Raw genomic sequence first — 15,421 nt, forward strand, 5'->3', positions numbered from 1 at the left:
TCTAATTCCCCCCCCCCCATTTCCATCTTAATTCTGTATTTACAAATAAGATCCGATTCTGAAGTGCTGGGGGTTAGTGAGTGGGGAAGGGTGTTTCTCCGAGGAAGTGAGGCCCTGAAGGTGACATGCTTGGTGTATGGCCAGAGACAAGGGAAAGAACACACGTAAAAATGAACATTTACCACCACGTCACCCCCTGGCTTCTCTTGAAGTTGATCCTTGTCATTGTGTATTGGAGGGAGGAGGAAGTTCAGGGTCTCCCTTCATGTACCTTAAGACCTTGGCTCTTCAAGTGTCAGCCTATCACCCAACCCACCCAGGAGCTAGGTACAGGGTTCCCTGCAGGCTTGTTCCCTGTGGGTGCAGCCCAGCCCCCCCAATAGTCTTCATTCTGGGAATTTGGGGAAGAACAAAATCCTTATTCTTGCCTATTCCTGCCCCTCCTTCTCAATGAATAGGGTACCCACATTTAGCAGCTCGCCAAGAGTTTTCCAACAGCCACACCAAGGGCTGTGTGTATATTCATGTATGTCAGTTTGAACCACAAACTGAAAGTCCAGGGCTGGAGCTAGAATTCGGTAGAACGTTTTCCAAGCATGCATAAGAAGTGGGAGAGAGAAAAAAAATTCTAGAAGTTTCATATAAAAATCTAGTTTCCTGGATCATCTTAGAAATCACAGTGTGATGAAACTGGCCCCCATCTCCCATAACCTCCACCTATGTCAGAGCTGGCCCCTCATCACAGGACATGGTCCTCTGTTTCTCTGTAGTGTCTGCATTCACATTATTCTCCCTGAGCTCAAGATGATGTGACGTCAGGCATGAAGCAGTACCACCCTTACCGCCTGCCTTCCTTTTCTGTGCCATTGCTTATAGCAAAAGGTATCTCGTGCCTTTGTCTGAGAGCAATGTTTAATCTTCGGTATCAGCTTGAAGGGATTTAGACTCACCAAGGAAATACACTTCTGGGGGGAGGGGGTATTTCCAGAAAGTTTAACCCTGAATGTTGTTGTCACTGAATGAAAAGGAGGAAGTGAGCTGAGCTCCAGCATCCATCTCTGTCTGCTTCCTGACTGTGGGCACAGTGACCAGCTACCTCAGGTTCCTGCCACCAAACCTTCCCCACCACAAGGTACCACATCCTCACCCCAGGAGCCAAAGTAACCAGTTCCTTTCGTCTGGCATGTTAGCAAAGCACTGAGGAAAGACACTCATCCACTGAGTTGCTTCTTGGCAGCCCTGGTTAGAAGGAAAATCCATGCACACATGTCTCAGTTTGTGGAAGCAAAGGCTGTTTCTGCATTGAATTTGTCTCTGAGCAAAAGGAGTCTGGGCCATGAGCCACCCCCTCTCTAATTGGTACTGTCACCTACTTAGCTTCTGAAGACCGGAACAGGGAGTTAGGTTGCCTGGGACCTTCAGGGGCTGCCAGGGAACACCTGCCATGTGTGTATTTGGGTCTGGTAGGGCTGAACTTGATGTGAGGGAGCTGGCTTGGGACTGTGGCCACAAGAGCAAGTGGCACCCCACAACCAGCCATTGATTGGCACTGAGCTGGGAGAAGCTGTGCCACGTGCTGCCGGCCAGGGCCTCTCTTCCGTGTGGCTGCAGACTGTGGCTGGAAAGGTGTAACGAAGTCAGAATGCCTACCTCACTCTCCACAGAACACTGCCAGGCAGGCACAGCACTCTTAGCCAGGAAGGTACAGTGCCAGCCTATGCCACTGGCAGGTTGCATCTGTGGCTTCTTCTAGTTGTCATTCTCTTTCCAAGGAAGTGCAGCCTGTGCTCACCTATGAACCCTCCTCATGTCTTCACACCAAAACAGACCACTCGTCTGCCCGTACATGACTGGATCCTCTCATTGAGCAATTATTTGCGTGCTACTCTGGGGCCTGTGCCTCAGAATGAGCAAGGCCAGCAGGGCCCCCACCTTGAGGCGCTCCCATTCTAACTTGAGAGGCAATCAACATGCAAATAAGATAGAAAGAATGTGAGATGTTTCCAGTCCTGAGCACCTGTGGTCTTCCCACAGCAGAGAATTTGGGAGCAACCCAAATATACAGGACTGTCTCGTGTCCCCTAAGTGGATCCTATGAGAAAGTGGTCACTTGCCAGGTATGGTGGCAATGCCTGTAACCTCAGCAGCCGGGAGGCTGAGGCAGAAAGATGTGACTTCATAGCAAGATCCTGTCTCAGGGTCCTCTTCTCCTAAAAAAGAAAGCTGTCCCATGACATAGGTGGAAAGGACACCTGCTATTGTCACTCTCGTTACTACATATGTTAATCATTCTGTGAGAGCCACTAAGTGTAACTACAAAATTGTTCACCTTCCTCCCCAAATACTGAACGTTATCCAACCTGAAGGCATCAACCAGAACAGTTCTCTTGGCTTTGGGATTCTTTCTTGGTTTATGAAGGTTCCTTTGGCATCCTTCCAGGATCAAGGAAATCTTTTAAATGCATTGTGGAAGTTTCCAAAAATAAAAATGTTTAAAGACTTTAAAAGTTAGGGCTGTCCCCTACTTCCCTGGGGCGACCTTTGCACACTTCTGATTCATGGGTGGTGTTTGCGTGTGGAATGCAAGGGTGTGCCCAACCCGACTACAGAATAAACGCTGGCCTGGAAAACAAGAGCTACACGTGTGCTGTGTGTGACAGTGCTGCTGATGGGCCTCAGTCCCGGGAGCCCCTGCGACTGGGACCAGGGGACCCTCATCTATAGAGGGTCTTCTCTCCACATGCAGAGAATGTTTTCTAGACCTTCTGGGATCTCATAGCTAGTCTTGAGAAAATTACTCATGAAAGACATGCTGGGGGAACTTGTCCGATCCAAAATATTCCTCTGCAAGTGATATCAATGTGTGCCTGGCCCTTGCTCTCCTTGGAGTTCCTTCCTATGTTGGATGCCTATTAAGTCTTATGATACTGACTAGGGCCTCTGCCAGAGAACGGTATTGTCCCATAAGTCCACCCAGGAAGTACTTTGTTCATGAGGTCACTCCAGGAATTGTGCATGGCAATGCTGCCCAGTGGCTACCAGGCCTCCCTGAGATCTGATTAGGCTGGGGCAGCAGAAGAGAAAGACAGGAGGAGATCACACCTATCCCTCCCTCTTTGCCCCTCTTCTCCGTCGTGGTCAGTGTGCCCCCACGTCAGCCCTCACTCTGGGCTTGGTCCATGACTCGGAAGGAGCCACTGGCTACTCCACACTGGGATGGTAGCTGGTGAGTCACACTGTCTCCTGGCTGTTAGAAGGGGCGGGTCCCAGAGCAGCTGCCCCTTGCTTCTCTCGCTTAAAACAGAATTTTCCGGACTGAACAAAAAAGGTTTAACGGTTCAGTTTCCATTTGTAGCCATCATCTCTCTGTACAGCTGGACTTTCAATAATTTTCCAAGTAGAGCCTTAAAGTGGGTTCAAAGTGAACGCATGCTCTATTTCCTGTGATAGCTTCTGTCTAGAGCCCCGCAGCGACACATTTGAACAGCGGGAACAAGGATGAACAATGAATGCTCACGAAGTGAGGCTTTACGTTGGAATTTTCTTGCACTTATTTTTTAAAAAGAACCTTTTGTTTCCAGTGTTAATATAAAGTTGTCACCCGCCCCCTTTTTAAGAAGAACTGCTCTTTGTGCGGGGAAACCTGCATTTCCTATGTTTTTGCTTTTGAAGTGTTGCCGATAGTCATCTTTGAAAATACTTTTGTTTGTGGGGAAAACACTGGTATTTCATATGAATCTTAGCTCTGCTCAGACAATCTATGTCAATAGAGTTTTTATCATTGTAATCACCCTGTATGTGGACACTGCCTGCCCTGGCCAGCCTACAGCAGCACTCCAGCATCATGTGTTCAGGGCCATGGGGACACCACTTTCTCAAAGAGCTATCTCTATTCCTCACTGAACAACAGTGTCATGATACTCCACTTATTTGACATCTCCAAGAACATAAGCCCTTATCCATACCCAGAACCTGGTCCCTTCGTGTGGCAGGAAGTCTCAAGAGGCTTTGGCTATCTTGTAAAGAATGAGCCCCCTGAGGCCATGGGGGTATAACATTCAGTTTCTGCAAGAGTACAGCTAGAGAAACAGGAAGCAGCAACCCAAAGGTCCCTGATATAAGCCACTGAACAAATGATAATCACTCAAATATTGGAAAACAAGCAGAGGCAAGAAATGATGCCAAGAGAGAACTCAGATGGCAAGGGGAGAAGAGCGTGGTGGGGAAGAGAGGATGCTGGAGTCCCATTACTGGTTCTATTCCTCATTAGGCAGAAGGCTATAGGAATAATATTGCCTACTTCATGCAGCATTATTGCTAGGGAGGTTAAAGGGCCAAACATACAGTAAGCATTCATGGGATATTAACCAGTCTCCTAGACAGGGTGACATTTGAGAAGGATAATGTAAGGCATATTAGGAAATGGGAAGTCATCCTTTTGATTTGAGGGAGAATGGAGTTAACCCAAGGGCATTAACAGAAAAGGAGATTGGAATTATAATAGAAAGCATTATAGGAAGAGAAGCCACCAAAAAGATAAACTGTGGAGGACAATGCTTGCACTCATCTCAGGAGAGCAACGATGTGGAGGAGATCCTGAAGGGGAACAACTGGATGGAGGGCATGGCTATACTTACAGACCTCTGGCTCCGGGAGGGGAGGTGCTGGGGGGGGCATGGCTATACTTACAGACCTCTGGCTCCGGGAGGGGAGGTGCTGGGAGGCATGGCTATACTTACAGACCTCTGGCTCCGGAAGGGGAGGACCAAGGGTCCCTGTCCCCATTATCTATTCCTCAGCTGTCGTGTTTCCCACTACCTCCTGCTCCTTCTCTGGTCACCGCACTGCACTTCCCTGTCCTCACCACACAGCATGGCAGGTTCACACCTCCTTTGTATTTGTTACTTTTCTCTTTGCTGTGATAAAATATCGGACAAAAAAGCAACTCAAAAGAGGAAGAGATTATTTATGTTAAAAGTTTAAGGAGACATGGTTCATTATGCCAGGGAAGGCGTAGGTGGCAGTTAGAGGCAGCTCGTCATCTTGTGTTCGCCATCAGGAAGCAAAGAGAGATGACTACTCCCCGTCTGCTTTTCATCCAGCCTGGCATCCTAGCTCATAGTCCCATACCACCCGTATTCTGAGTGTGTTTTTCCCCTTTAACCAAACCCAGGTGTGTCCAACCTATAGCCTGTGGTCCAAATGTGTTCCAAGATATTTAGCCTAGAATGCTTTCTGATGATGACAAGATTGTGTTGCAATGTCAGAAAGTCAGACATCCTGCCTGGTAAGCTTTTCTGGAAACCCTCTAATAGACAGTCCCAGAGATGTGTTCCCATGATAAGACTAAATCCAGACAAGCTGACAGTGAAGATTAACCTATATAATCTCCTCACTATACACACCCTGCAACCCCACTAGACCATATACACTCGCTAACGCCATGCCAACAGCTGTCGCCAAGAAAAGCTTCAGGGTTCAATAAACTGAAGGAGTGAGCTGAAAGAGTGGTGGCCAAAAGACTTTCTGTTTGGTCAGAAATAAGGTTTGTGAGAAGGGGGTACATGTTCTGTTTGGTCCTGCATGTGGCCCACCACATATTCCTTGGGAGAGAAATACGGACTGGAAAGCATGCTTAGAGAACCTGTTGCATCACAGGAGGGACTGGGGGGAAAGCTGATGGATGGCATGAGGTGGGAACATCGGCTCTCTTCAGATGTTTATAGGCCTGTCAGGTGACAGAAGGAATTGTGCAGCCCCAGATGGGAGGAGCCAAGGGTGATTTCCAGGATCTGGAGGCAGCCAGCCAAATATAAGAGAACGTGTGCCAAAGACTGGAAGCATGCGTCGGAGTCAGATAGTGGAATGCTTTGTGCTTTCCTTCTGTTTGCAGGAGCGTCAGGTGGGCGCCCCAATCAGTTCTGTATATGATGCTCCGAACGTCTGAAGAGTGTGGCGTAGACGAAAACATTAAGTGACAATATGTGTGAAAACCCCTTCCCAGCTAAGACCATCTTTTGGTCTTGTTAAGTTACAAAGATGGCATTAGAGTGGATAGGGCTACAGTGCAGAGAAGGCGTAAAACACCCTGAGAAAGAGTTGTATTAGTCAGGGTTCTTCAGAGGAACACAACTTGTAGAATGCATCTCCCTCTCTCACGCATACATACAAATTATATATATATATATATATATATATATATATATATATATATATATTCCAGATTAAAAGTGGATCTCCCCACTTCAAAAGAGCTGAATTCAAGGTTTACCTTCCCACCTCAAAGATCCAGATTAGAAGTGGGTCTTCTCACTTCAACTGATTTAATTAGAGGGGAAAAAAAATTCCTCACAGGTGTGCCCATTCATTTGCTTTTTAGTTTATTCCAGATGTAGTCAAGTTGACAACCAAGAATAGCCATCACATGGAGTAACCAGAAAAAAGTAGACATCTTGATAGCACAGTGACTAAAGCCCTCAGGAATATTTTGAAATTAAAACAGAACTCTTAGGCCATGCATGGTAGCTCACACCTGTAATCCCAGTGCTTAGCAGACCGATGGAGGAGAGACACCAACAGTTTTAGGTCAGCCTGGGCTGCCATGGAAGTACCAGGCCAGCCAGAGTTAGAATGAGACCCTGAAGAAAGAAACAAAAAACTTGAAAGGGAAAAGAAAGATAATTGCTGATAGAGAAGGAAGAAAGCCACTTTTATGTGGGATATTTAAGGAGTTTCCATTTAGAATGTGCTATAAAATCCCTCCTCCTGATCCTCAAGAGAACATAAAATGCTTTGTTTAAAAAGATTAAAATAAAATAAGTTCAGCTAGGTGGCAGTGATACACACCTTTAATCCCAGCATTTGGGAAGCTGAGGCAGGTAGATCTCTGAGTTCAAGGCCAGCCTGGTCTACAGCGTGAGTTCCAGGACAGCTAGGGCTACACAGAGAGACCCTGTCTCAAAAAAATAAAATCATAAGGGGACAGAGAGATCAGTGGTTAAGACTGCACACTTCTCTATCAGAGGCCCTGGGTTTGGTTCCCAGAACCCACAGTAGACAGCTCATAACCGCCTGTAACTCCAGCCCCCGGGGATCTGATGCTCTCTCCTGGCCTCTACAGGCACTTCCCTCATGTGCACATACCCACACCCATACACATAATTAAAAAAAAAAACTTTTAAAAGTTCAGGTATGGAAGCTGTGTGTAATGGTACATAGCTATAATCCCAGCCTAAGAGAGGCTGAGATAGGAGGATGGTAAGTTTGAGAACAGCCTGCTCTACAAAACAAGACTCTGTGTCAAATATATATATATATATATACATACATACATACATATATGGTGTATGTATATATGATATATGTGTGTGGTATGTATATCATATATGTATACATGATACATATCTATAATCAGGTATTAGTCTGATAATCCAAAGATGCACAATGGTAGAAATACAAAAGCCCACTTCTAGATTTCTGGTTTGTCTAGGTTTTCCCTAGAAAATGCCAACATGGTCACCATCACTATCAAGTTCTCTTAGGCTTCTTTGAAAAGAAAAATGTAAGCATGGTATCAAACCCCAATGCTGCTGAGCACAGTGGTGCATCCCCGTAATTCCAGTCCTCGGGAGGCTGACACCGGGGATGGGGAGTTTGAGGTCAGTCTGGGCTGTGTGGTGAGTTAAAGGAAAATCTGGGCTACATACTCTGTCTGAGGAAAAGCAAAAAGAAACCCCAGCTGGCTGCTGAAAATTCCTAAACCTCTTGCTAACATCTGGCTACCCAGGGCCACTAGAATCGTGGTTGTTGGGGGACACAGGGACTTGGGAAGCTCCCACTGGCAAGGTCTGCCCCTGCCTTTCCTACAGGGAAGCGTGAGTTTTACTTCCGTATAAACCTGCTTTCTCTGGCCCCAACCCCACGTGACGTCAAAGCGAGCTGAAGCTGTGTGATTTTCCCAGTGCATTCCATTGCCTTCTGACTTTACCTCTTTGCTAGTTTAAATTAACCTTGGGCCCACTTGGGCACACCTCAGCTAGTTCTGTCCCACATGTGACCACTGACTGGCTGGGGTTGCTGGAGGACCAGTCTCCCTGGCTCCCAGCTGCCTTTCTTTCCTGTGATCACGTGGACCAGTCTGTGACCCACACAGTCTGGTGAGTTACCCAAGCAAGGAGAAAGGAAGGGAGGGCCATCGCTGGGAGTGGCACGGTGAGTCCCATCAGTGACTTGGGTCGCCTGATACTTGCTGAGCCTGGCAGCTATCCCTAGCCACTCTCATTTCCTTATGGTTTGCTTACTCTTTCAGATCCCTCTGCAGCTTTTGTTTTTGTTTTGTAAGGGAGAAGCACAAAGGATAATGACACCCACACCAGTGTCTCTAATTGCAAAAGTACTTGTTGTCCTTGACTGCCACCCACCCCAGCCCCACCCATGGGGTTTCCCCCATTCTTAGTTCTCTTGCTAGGGGCAATTAGGGCTCCATTCTCTCCCTTTACCCTATAAGTAATTTTGTGTCTTCTCTTCCCAGGACCCCACAGAGAATGGTGCTGTAGCCTCTGCAGACACTCAGAAGACAGACCCTGCTATGGAGCCACAATTCAAAGTGGTGGACTGGGACAAGGTAGCTGACATGGGACATTGGGGGTTATTGGGGTCTTAGGGGGTGGGGAGGTGTGTGAATCCATGATGTGTGTCCAGGGAAGATGGAGAAGAGACACAGGTACCCACAATGCTCAAGTGTGACCTGGGGCAGCAAACCTAGCTGTAGGCACTGGGGGCTGAGGAAGGCTTGCCTGCGGGAAGCTGGGGTAAATGGTGTGTGAGATCTCTGCAAGAAACCCACCCTACATAAGCTGGAATACAACAAGCCTCCCATCAGGAACCCTGCCATTAGGAAGGGAACAATGACAAGGTTGACATACCCACTCTGACCAGTGTACATGAAAAATCTGCTTCTGGCACCTATGACCACTCAGAAAAAGTCCCTTGTGGATAAAGAACCCACAAGTCCCCTGTGGCCAAGGCTATGTAGCAGATAGGGCTGAGGAAAGCTGGAGCTGAGCACAGAGTCTTACAGCCAACTTCTTTAGTCTAGAGACCATGCATCCTGTTGATGTAAGGTGAGCCCTGGAAGAGTGGACCAGTGTTGCCTAGAGCGTCTTGGGTGAGAACCAAGCTCGGGTGTTATTTCCCTCTGTTTAGGGCCACAGTACTGTTCCCACATTGTTATCTCTTGGAATACATGAGTGTGTCCTCTGCCTGCAATGGACACAAGAGGCATGGGAACAATAGGACAGCCATCCCTTTCTCCTCAAAGTAGTTATGACAACATGAAGAGATTCAGGAAGCATTCCAGGAAACACAGGGGACCAACCAGAGGACAAGGGACATGGATCAGAGGAGCTTCCCGGAGCTGGTTGTTGGTTAGACCCCAATGACCAGGACTCCCAAGGCTATGACCCCAGGACTTGGGGAGAATCTCTGTCTATGGGACTGCCTCTGGAGAGCTCCTAGCTCATGACAAAAACAAGTAGTGCATCCAGCTTGAAAAGTCAGGAGATTATTCCATGCCCCTGTCCCCTCTAGAGAGCCATGGGTCCAGCAGGAAAATAGGTCAGCAAGAGGAAAGCCTTTCATCAGCTTGTTATGACCTCCTTTCTGGCTCCATTCCTGGATGGGCCATCATTACTCACCATTAGCACAGGGCTTGGGCAATGAATGCCCAAGGTAGACAAGAGGGGAAGGATACTCGGTAACTCAGTAAAATAGCAGGCTTCTCTAGTAATTTGGGGCATTTGGGATTGCTCTGCATATGGCAGAACAAATGAGGAGCCTGCCACTTGAGTGAGTCAAGGCCTCCAGGAGCTACAGTCGAGACTTTGCCCTGGAACTGGAGGAGCTTTGATGAGGATGAGGGCAAGACCAGGAATAAGCCGGTGTGTCCTCACTCGGGGGCATGAGTAGCAGTGGCAGGTACTACAGGCACCAGTGAGATTGGCTTGGGCTTGAGTCTTGGGAAGAACATATTGTAAAGAGCTCACTGGAGCTTCATCAATGCGGCAGCCTACACAATATCTCAGGAACAAACAGCTATGCTTTATGACAAATTGGGGACCACACACACACACACACACACACACACACACACACACACACACACACACACCGGACACGCACACACACACCAGACACACACACACACACACACACACACACACACACACACACTCCTCCTTCTTCCTGTGTTCCTGAGCTGAGAGAGAGGGACTAAGAGTGTCTAAGGGTGTCCTCCAGATGCTGTCCCACCCCCATCAGCTCCCTAGGTAGGGTAAATAGTACTCTCTCCTTCCCTCTTCTCCTCTCTCTTCTCCTTCTCTGCTTTATCCTCCCCCTCCCGTCTCTTCTTTTCATATTCTCTCTTCTCTTCCCAAAAGAGCCCTTCTGCTCCCTCCTCCGCACCTGACCATGCCCCAGCTGTTTGGGTAGGAAGGGACTAGGAGAGCTACAGGCTGTTTCTAATCAAGTCAGGGTAGGTCGGTTTTGAGAAGCTGTGGAAAAATACCAACAAGGTGGTGGTGGCTTTGTCTCCCCTAGAGGGTCTTCGGGCCAGGAGTGAGTTTGCAAAGGTTAAGACACCTTAGCTTTGTACTCAAGGTGAGACCTCTAGGTGCTGCCAAGGACAGGATCCATGAGCTGCAGAGCCTAGCTTCCCTGGCCCTAGAAGCCAGGGAACCAAGTGGGTCAGGCTGGAAAGAGTGAGGAGAAACTAAGCTGATCATGCTGGGCTGGGGTAGAGGGATCTGAAGACAGCAGAAATGAACAAAAGTTGAGAAACTCTGGTGCCCCGCCCTATAAGAAGGTGAGGTCCATCTGACTTTCAGGCTCTGTGTGGAATTTTACCAGAATGGTCTAGATTACTCCCTTGAGCCTCTCTGCTGAGTGTATAAGAGGGGAGAAAAAAAAAACTAGATTGTAACTCCTCCCTCCCATGCTGAAATCTTTGTTTTCTAGAGCACAGCTGGCCTGCACAGTTGCCAGTCACCCTTGGCTTCTGGGCACACCTTCTCCCTTCAGCCTGCTTCATCTTTAGGCTACTGTGTTCTTTTCAGAGCCCTTCCTTGTTAGCCCTCTGTACCTGATCTGTTTCAGAGGGCAGAGGATGGATGCCAGGCTCCCAGGAAACAGTTAGAGCAGATGGGGCTTAAGGGGTTTGCTGAAGCTTCTCCCCCAAACACCCATAGACAACAAATGAACATCAACTTAGCACAGCCTTGACTTGTTTCTTTTTGTTGTTGTTTTCTTTATTTTTGAGACACACTCTCACTATGTAGCCCTGGCTGGCCTGGAACTTTCTGCATAGGCCATGCTAACCTCAAACTCAGAGATCCATCTGCCCCTGCTTCTGCCTCCCTGAGTACTGTGATCATATGTGTGTGCCATCGTACCTGACTAAATTACAGTTTACTATTGAATTTGTACTTGAGCTGTAATGAATGTAATGAAGAAATTCATGAATCATCCATGATCTAACTGGATCCTGTTAACAGTGTCAGGGGCCAGCCAAGCATGGTAGTGCACACCTTTGATCCCAGCACTTGAGAGGCAGAGGTGGGTGGATCTCTGTGAGTTCAAGGCCAGCCTGGTCTACAGAGTGAGTTCTAGGACAGCCAGGGCTATACAGAGAAACCCTGTCACCAAAACAAACAAACAGAAAAAATTGCCTGGCTGACCATACCTAATGAGCCCTTTTCTCTGTACTCCCATGTATCTTGAAATCTTTCCACCTCTCATCTGGCCCAAAGTGAGTCTCCCTGAGCCCTATGACTGGGAGAGGAGATGACAGAAAGGAAGGACGAAACCAGACAGGTTCTGGAGGTATCTCCAAAGTGGCGACATCTTCTTCATCCTGCCTCAAGTTAAACCAGATCCCAGTATAATCAGCTTTCTTCACCTTGGAGAGGCTGTTGGTGGGTGTAGTCTTTTCCATCAAGAGACAGGTAGAAAACCATCCAGCCAGGTGTGTCACCAATCAAAATGCATTGGTACAGCCAGGGAGATGGCTATGTCATTAACGTGCTTGCCATACAAGCATGAAGACCCAGGTTCAGTTCCCAGAACCTCCATATATATACCTGTAATCTTAGCACTGGACAGAGGTAAATAGGACAATCCCTGGGACTTGTTGGCCAGCCAGCCTAGCCAAATAGTGAGCTCCAAATTCAGTGAGAGACTGTCTCTAAATAAGTAAATAAAGTGAAGACACATAAAATCTACTTCTGGATTCCACATGTATGCACATAGGTGCATTTGTACTTACACACATGTACATGCAGAGACACATGCAAGCACACAGGGACATCTATATCTATACAGCAAATGTAGTGGTCGGTTCCCCCGAGTTCCTTCCCTGACCTCAAAACCACACACATAACCTGACTATTGGGAGCTCTGGGGGTCTGTGGAGCTGGCAACATGTTGATTTTGGTCAGATGAGCTTTACTCTTCAGAGGTTCTAACATAACATAAGTCAACAAGGACTTGAGTCAAAACAAAGGTACCCTGACAAACCCATACCCAGGGAATGAAAAAACTCCAGGCTGTGAGTTCCAGCTTGATTCGCCTCTGTTACTCTGCCCCTTCCCCAGACTTCATGTCCCCTGAGTGCAAAGATGCAGAGTACCAGAGAAGTCAGGTGACCCTGAGCTACCTCAGTGATCTTGAGTTTGTCCCACTTCCTCTGAGCAGGAGAGGTCTGCATCAATCCTGGCAGGACTCCAACCAGTTAGCTGGATGCTCCAGCTAACACTAGGCAGGGCTGCAGAATCCCCTTAGCTATGTGCTGGGGAATTCACAGCCACAGGACCCTGATTCCACGGACTGATGCTCTGGGTCTCCAGGCCTAACTCTAGCATCTGTTGCAGAGCAGCAAATCTTCAGTGTTCTCACCTGTGATATGAGGTTATCACAGTCCTCAGTCTCATGATTAAGGCTTATGAAGATAATTAGTATGGGACCGGAGCCCAGGATGGCTTATCATTAGGGTATAGAAAAGATAGCCAGAGGGCTCCTAGAGAGCTTTTTGTCCCTCACTGCTTACCTCCTGCCCTGCTCTACCTCCCTGGCTCAGAAAGCTGTCCTGGAGCAGATGCTCTAGGGTTCAGGTGGACATTTCTTTAAACAGTCGCTTGAGCTCATGGCCGTCAGAAACTACTGGCACTCAGCAGTTGCCACCTCCTGCTCTTGCTCCCCTGGGGAAAAGCAGATCTGAGCACTTGCTGCTGGCTTGAGGCAGCCCCAGAAGAGTGTCCTGTGCCACCTGGTTCCTGTGCTGCCCAAGAGGAAGGGGATCTAGGAAACAAGAAGGAGAGCAGAGGCAGCCCCTCCTTACACAGGCATCAGGCCCTCTGCCCACTCTCTGGGCAGCAGGCTGCCCTTTCCTCCTTCTGTATGCTGCTGCCAGCTGCATTCCTGGCATAGCCAGGAGCAGCCTCCCCCTCCTGGCTGGGCAGGGGCAGAGCTGTGTTGGGGGAAGGGCATGGGGTTCACAAGATGCTTGGCCTAGACATTCACTGATTTCTTCTGCATCCTGGGCCCAGCCTGTTGCTCAGGTCTATGAACCACCAATGAAGGCCCTGAGTCCAGCATCCTATCCACTCCAGAGTAGTTTCTGAGCATATTTTCCTCTTCATCCACACAGCCCTGCACTGAACACTGACCTTGCCTGTTCTGAGCATCAGGTCCCACAGGTTCCCAGATGCCTGGGAGCTGGAGGCACGATCTATGTCCTGTTTTCCTCTCCTTTCCCCCACCAACCTCATACAGTGGTGCGGGACCTTTACGTTGCCTTCCCCCTGTGCCCTGAGCTTTAGTCAGCACAGAGTGGGAGGACAGGACCAGGGACCAGCTCGGAGGAAGAAAGCTGCTTGCATGGGAGGGCCAAAGAAGTGTCTGCTTGGTAAAGAATGAACGAGCTCCTTTCTACCTCATTAGATCCCACCTAGGCATTCAGCCATCATCATCCCTTTCCAAAGTTGGCTTTCTGTACCTTCCATGTTGGAAATAATAGCAAGTGAGAAACTGTTCGTACCTAGTGAAGATGCTAACCAGGACTAGAAAAAAAGACAGTATGCATTAGCAGTGAAATCAGGCCTAGTGCCGGGTGAAGGTCCTAGCTCTTGAGAAATTGTTTTGAGGGTGCTACAAACTAGGGAAAGGAGCCTGACATGGTAGCACATGCCTGTAATTCTATCACTTGCTAAACAGAGGCAGGAGAATTATCTCAAGTTTGAGAACAGCCCAGTCTACATATTGAGATCCAGACCATCCAGAGATATATAGCATATTAAGACCCTGCCTCAGAATTCACCACCAGGAGCCCGTGAGATGGCTCAGCCACTAAAGGCATTTGCTGCCAAGCCTGACAACCTGAAATTAATTTCCAGGACACACATGGTGAAGGGAGAGAACGAACTCTAGAGACTGACCTCTGCTAGAATACTGTGACACCCTTCCATAAGAGCGCGTGTGCGCACGCGCGCGCGCGCGCGCGCACACACACACACACACACACACACACACACACACACACAAAGTTATTTATAAAAACACCAAACCAAACCAAAAACTTATGGGAGGAGATAAGGAGATTCCCACTCTAGAATCAACAAACCAACTCCAGCTTCTGGACTTCAATATATTTATTCCAAACACAGGGAGAAAGTCAATGTATGGACATCTCACTTTAATCCCCCCCCCCAGAATAGTAGGTCAGAGACCCTATGCTAAAATTATTGATGTTGGCCCTTGCTGATAAGAAGAATTTTTGCAGGGGTAGAGACAAGGCTTTTAGCTCCCAGAGTCAAGTGACTCTCCTTGGATATCAAGGAGGACTACCTCAGGAAGATACAGTGTGGGGTAAAAAAATAGGCAGATGCCAGGCAGTGAGTGGTGCTGCACATCTTTAATCCCAGCACTTGGGAGGCAGAGGCAGGAAGATTTCTGAGTTTGAGGCCAGCCTGGTCTACAGAGTGAGTTCCAGGACAACCAAGGCTACACACACACACACACACACACACACACAGAGTCTCAAAAACAAAAAGACAACAAAAAATCAGCAGATCACTGGCAGCCTTGGCACTGACTGTAAACAGCAGCCTACTATGTATAGAGAGCATCAGGGCCTGCTGGTCTACCTAGACAGTGGATGAAATCATGTGTACAGGTCAAATGGGCAACAGGACATCAAGGGAAGACCACATTGTTGAGGAGCTATGTTTTATAAACACCTTTTCAGCAATCTAGTCCCAGCCTTCCTTTTGTGTCTGCTATGTCCTTGTGGTTTGCCTACACATTGCTTCCTGTGTCTCCACTGAATTAAAGTTATAATACTATGTTACTTTCTTCTTGCTGTGCAAAATAA

At 48.0% G+C, this 15,421-nt stretch overlaps 1 protein-coding gene across 1 annotated transcript in view; it reads left to right on the forward strand.

Annotated features, from left to right (window-relative positions):
* The window catches only part of Fa2h (fatty acid 2-hydroxylase), a 53,017-nt gene that overhangs the window by 22,815 nt on the left and 14,781 nt on the right, over positions 1-15,421 (forward strand). The window contains exon 2 of the mRNA XM_051201764.1: positions 8,531-8,623. Coding sequence (XP_051057721.1) covers positions 8,531-8,623 — 93 coding nt within the window. The remainder of the gene's footprint in view (positions 1-8,530; positions 8,624-15,421) is intronic.

This window comes from Phodopus roborovskii, unplaced genomic scaffold, assembly GCF_943737965.1.
Source record: "Phodopus roborovskii unplaced genomic scaffold, PHOROB, whole genome shotgun sequence".
Taxonomy (NCBI): Eukaryota; Metazoa; Chordata; class Mammalia; order Rodentia; family Cricetidae; genus Phodopus; species Phodopus roborovskii.